This window comes from Poecilia latipinna, unplaced genomic scaffold (assembly GCF_001443285.1).
Source record: "Poecilia latipinna isolate Pla-1442-1.1 unplaced genomic scaffold, P_latipinna-1.0 Scaffold827, whole genome shotgun sequence".
In the NCBI taxonomy this organism is placed as follows: domain Eukaryota; kingdom Metazoa; phylum Chordata; class Actinopteri; order Cyprinodontiformes; family Poeciliidae; genus Poecilia; species Poecilia latipinna.
Window position 1 is genome coordinate 100,856 of NW_015113443.1, and position 4,084 is coordinate 104,939.

At 47.1% G+C, this 4,084-nt stretch overlaps 1 protein-coding gene across 1 annotated transcript; it reads right to left on the bottom strand.

Moving 5' to 3' along the window:
- actb2 (actin, beta 2) lies at positions 1–3,875 on the bottom strand. The gene is made up of 6 exons (XM_015047450.1): positions 3,752–3,875; positions 2,281–2,410; positions 1,922–2,161; positions 1,131–1,569; positions 865–1,046; positions 1–779 (listed from the first exon to the last, which is right to left on the bottom strand). The coding sequence occupies exons 2-6, from the start codon at positions 2,401–2,403 to the stop codon at positions 636–638; spliced, it is 1,128 nt and encodes a 375-aa protein (XP_014902936.1). The 5' UTR covers positions 2,404–2,410; positions 3,752–3,875; the 3' UTR covers positions 1–635.
- Between the last annotated feature and the right edge of the window lie 209 nt (positions 3,876–4,084).

Consider the following 4,084-nt stretch of genomic DNA (forward strand, 5'->3'; position numbering starts at 1 on the left):
TGTTGGAACACATGTGCACTTTATTGGGATTGTTTAGTCAGTGTACAGGTTGGCCCCACCGGTCTGGCACCCCATGTTACCGTCACTTTGAGACCCCTTACCCCACCACCCCAGGGATGAAACCTCCAATGGGGAAGAAGGTCACAATTGGGTTTTGCATAACAAAAAAAATTAACAGGACCAAAATCATTTTAAGGCTGAAAAGTACAAAAACCCAGACATAAATTTACATACAAGCGATACTACCAACCATGTTTAAGTATGCGCCAACCACTGGGCAGCCTTCACAGAGGCAAATACGTGTCTGAACAATGCAGTTAACATTTGGAATCATGTGTCTGAACAACGCATTTAAACATTTGGAATGACAAAATGTACATTTTTTTAAGCCCCCCAGAGACAACTGCAGAACCTTAGGGGTTTCCTTCAAACCTAGCCAAAAAACCTAAACATTACCGTCTCTCCTTCATCGTTCCAGTTTTTTTAAATCCTGAGTCAAGCGCCAAAAATAACTGAAGCCATGCCAATGAGTTGTCGTCTAGGCTCTGCGCCTGAGTGTGTATGAGAAATGTGGTTGTTCTGCACAGAGCTGAAGTTGTTGGGTGTTTGGGGAACGGGGAGGAGGAACAGTCCGTTTAGAAGCATTTGCGGTGGACGATGGAGGGGCCAGACTCATCGTACTCCTGCTTGCTGATCCACATCTGCTGGAAGGTGGACAGGGAGGCCAGGATGGAGCCTCCGATCCAGACAGAGTATTTACGCTCTGGTGGGGCGATGATCTGCAGGAACACAAGGTAGCAGGTATTAAGACCCCATATTCCTACTGCATTGTGACAGAAGACAGAATCTGTGGAAACAACTCACCTTGATCTTCATGGTGGATGGGGCCAGGGCTGTGATCTCCTTCTGCATCCTGTCGGCGATGCCAGGGTACATGGTGGTACCTCCAGACAGCACGGTGTTGGCATACAGGTCCTTACGGATGTCGACGTCGCACTTCATGATGCTGTTGTAGGTGGTCTCGTGGATTCCGCAGGACTCCATACCTGTGAACAGAGTTACCCGTTAGCAAGTGGTGCACAACACATTTGCTCTTCCATCAGAAGATGGTTTAAAGTAGGCAAACATACCGAGGAAGGAAGGCTGGAAGAGGGCCTCTGGGCAACGGAACCTCTCATTGCCGATGGTGATGACTTGTCCGTCAGGGAGCTCGTAGCTCTTCTCCAGGGATGAAGAGGAGGCAGCGGTACCCATCTCCTGCTCGAAGTCCAGGGCGACGTAGCACAGCTTCTCCTTGATGTCACGCACAATTTCCCTCTCAGCTGTGGTGGTGAAGGAATAGCCACGCTCTGTCAGGATCTTCATGAGGTAGTCTGTGAGGTCGCGGCCGGCCAAGTCCAGACGCAGGATGGCATGGGGCAGGGCGTAGCCCTCATAGATGGGCACTGTGTGGGTCACACCATCACCGGAGTCCATGACGATACCAGTGGTACGACCAGAAGCGTACAGGGACAGCACGGCCTGGATGGCAACGTACATGGCGGGGGTGTTGAAGGTCTCAAACATGATCTGCAAGGAGAGAAAGAAACCCGTTAGCACACTTGCATGACCTCTCAGGACTTTGTGGCCACTGCACTCATTACATGCAATAGAGTGAGCTTCAGACTAAAGTTAGTAGAAAAAGTGCAGAAACTACATTCCTTCACACTATGTGCATATCAGACTTAAAGTACTGAGCCACCAGCTCTGCTAAATCTTAATCATAAGTGCAAATAAAAGCACACAGGAGACCTGCTGATGATAGATCATCTTATAGAAGAGAGATCCTAGAGGAGGAGGAAGGAGGAAGTGAGAATGGAGAAGGAACCTGAAGAGGGTATTACACAACTTTAAGTTTAACTGAATGAAAGCAACTATGTACCTGGGTCATCTTCTCCCTGTTGGCTTTGGGGTTCAGAGGGGCCTCTGTGAGCAGGACGGGGTGCTCCTCAGGGGCAACTCTCAGCTCGTTGTAGAAGGTGTGATGCCAGATCTTCTCCATGTCATCCCAGTTGGTCACAATACCGTGCTCGATGGGGTACTTCAGGGTCAGGATACCTCTCTTGCTCTGGGCTTCATCACCTACGTAGCTGTCCTTCTGGCCCATACCAACCATCACGCCCTGAAAAACAGCAATTTTAAATTTAGATTAAATTGTACACTATAGGATACAATCGCTTAAACTGGTCATCTTTAGTCATAACTGAAACTTTAATCTTTTATAGTGTGTTCATCACTAACCTGATGCCTTGGGCGACCAACGATGGATGGGAAGACAGCACGAGGGGCGTCGTCTCCAGCGAATCCGGCTTTGCACATACCAGATCCGTTGTCAACAACCAGTGCGGCGATTTCATCTTCCATGGCTGAACTGTAAAAGAGCAGCAAACAAACCCGTCAACTCAGCCACTCAAAACCAGTTGGTCTGCAGTCACAAGTCTCACTTCCTGTTCCTGACTGCAGTGCGCCAAGGCGACCACTAGGTGGAGCTCCCAACCCACATTCCGACCAGTCAGACAAAAGGAAGTGCTGCTGCATTCTGTTGTTACCATATAAGGACATGGTTCGGTTTTGAGCCGCTTTGCGGCTACCGGCAGTGTGGCACGCGGCCAGAATACGGCAAGAAAAAAAAAAAAAAAAAAAGTCGACATTATGAGACCCGGCTCAGTGAGACCACTCCCTCCGGTTCACTAAAGTTACACTTCAATCCGCTCCCCCTCCCATTGTGGCTCAATACCCCCCACCCCGGTCAGAAATATTTGCTTCAATATCACTGCGTCACAGTTCGGACCGACTATTCAGCCAGGCCGTCTGGCTCAGCCATGTGAAAGTAAAAAAAAAAAACCCCAAGCGCTTTTTATGATAACTGATTACAAAAAAACTGTTGCATAATAAACTTCTGACTTAATTTGCCACAAGGGCACGGCTAACGCACCATTTCCTGAAAGCCACACCTTTACTAGCTCAGAGTGATTAGTCATTCGCCATTTCCTTCCCTTCATCTTTAACTGTCAAAGCAACAATTTTAACGGTTTAAGTCGTCGCTTAACTGATTTCTTACATTTGAATATGGACCAGAGGTGTTAATTTGAAATTTACTTAAAGAATTGACTGAAAGTTGTAAATTTTTATTAAAATTCGTCAAGTTATATTTAATCCAACCGTGAAGTGGCCGTTAATGATTGAAGTCTGAAGGGCGTGTTAGCATGATGTGGCTAAGCTCTTATGCTAAAGTAGGTCACACCCCGCTAGATCAGGCGCACAAAGGGAGCAGCCCTGATCCAGACAAGCCCAGATCAGAAGTGTTAAACCACCACAGAAATACATTTTATGCTACCATTAACTACAGCACATGTTAACCACTTACATAAAGCCCACCATAAGTAGTAATACCATCTCAGGAGTCATTAGAAGCCATAAGCCGGTTACAATTAAAGCATCCACGAAGCACTAATTTGACTCGTTTTCTAGCCATAAAAGCCTCCATATCCGAAGTTCAGCAACAAAAGCAGTCAAAAGTGGTTTATATATTGCGAGTTGTACAATTGCAGACAGTTTTGAAAGACTAGACAAAGAGCCTCGTGGTCAGTACCACATATTGCCGAAAAAAATTAAACAAATCCCACTCAATTACACAAAATTATCCGCAATGTTTACATTTTAAAGCCTTCTAAAATTAGAATAATGTAAAAATCAATTTCTGTCGGCTTACCTTTGGGTGTGGGGGGGCTTTTCGCTTTAAGGGAACCGGTTTCAGGCAAATGATATCCCGCACAAGCTGTGTGTGTGACGGCGCCGAGAGTGAATCCGTTAGCTGTGGGCGCTCTGTATTTATACCACACCAGCTGTCCGGCTCTAGCCATAAAAGGTAAACTTTCGGAATGGCGCTCCTGATTGGTCGAGCGTCACGCATTGAGGCACGTCGCGTGCGCGCTTTTGCCTGTGCGCGGAGGGCTGCGCTCGCGATTTGAGAGGAGAGGGAGGCGATAGTAGCAAAGGATTGGAGAAAATAAAAGGGAAGGGATTGCTATGGTGAGGCCTAGAA

What these genes read in the sequence shown, in the direction of transcription:
- actb2 (XM_015047450.1), bottom strand. Translation starts at nt 2,403, where the DNA reads ATGGAAGATGAAATCGCCGCACTGGTTGTTGACAACGGATCTGGTATG. An exon ending in CTTCCAGCCTTCCTTCCTCG is followed by an intron (nt 1,047 to 1,130) that starts GTATGTTTGCCT and finishes CTCTGTTCACAG; the next exon opens with GTATGGAGTCCTGCGGAATC. An exon ending in CATCCACCATGAAGATCAAG is followed by an intron (nt 780 to 864) that starts GTGAGTTGTTTC and finishes GTGTTCCTGCAG; the next exon opens with ATCATCGCCCCACCAGAGCG.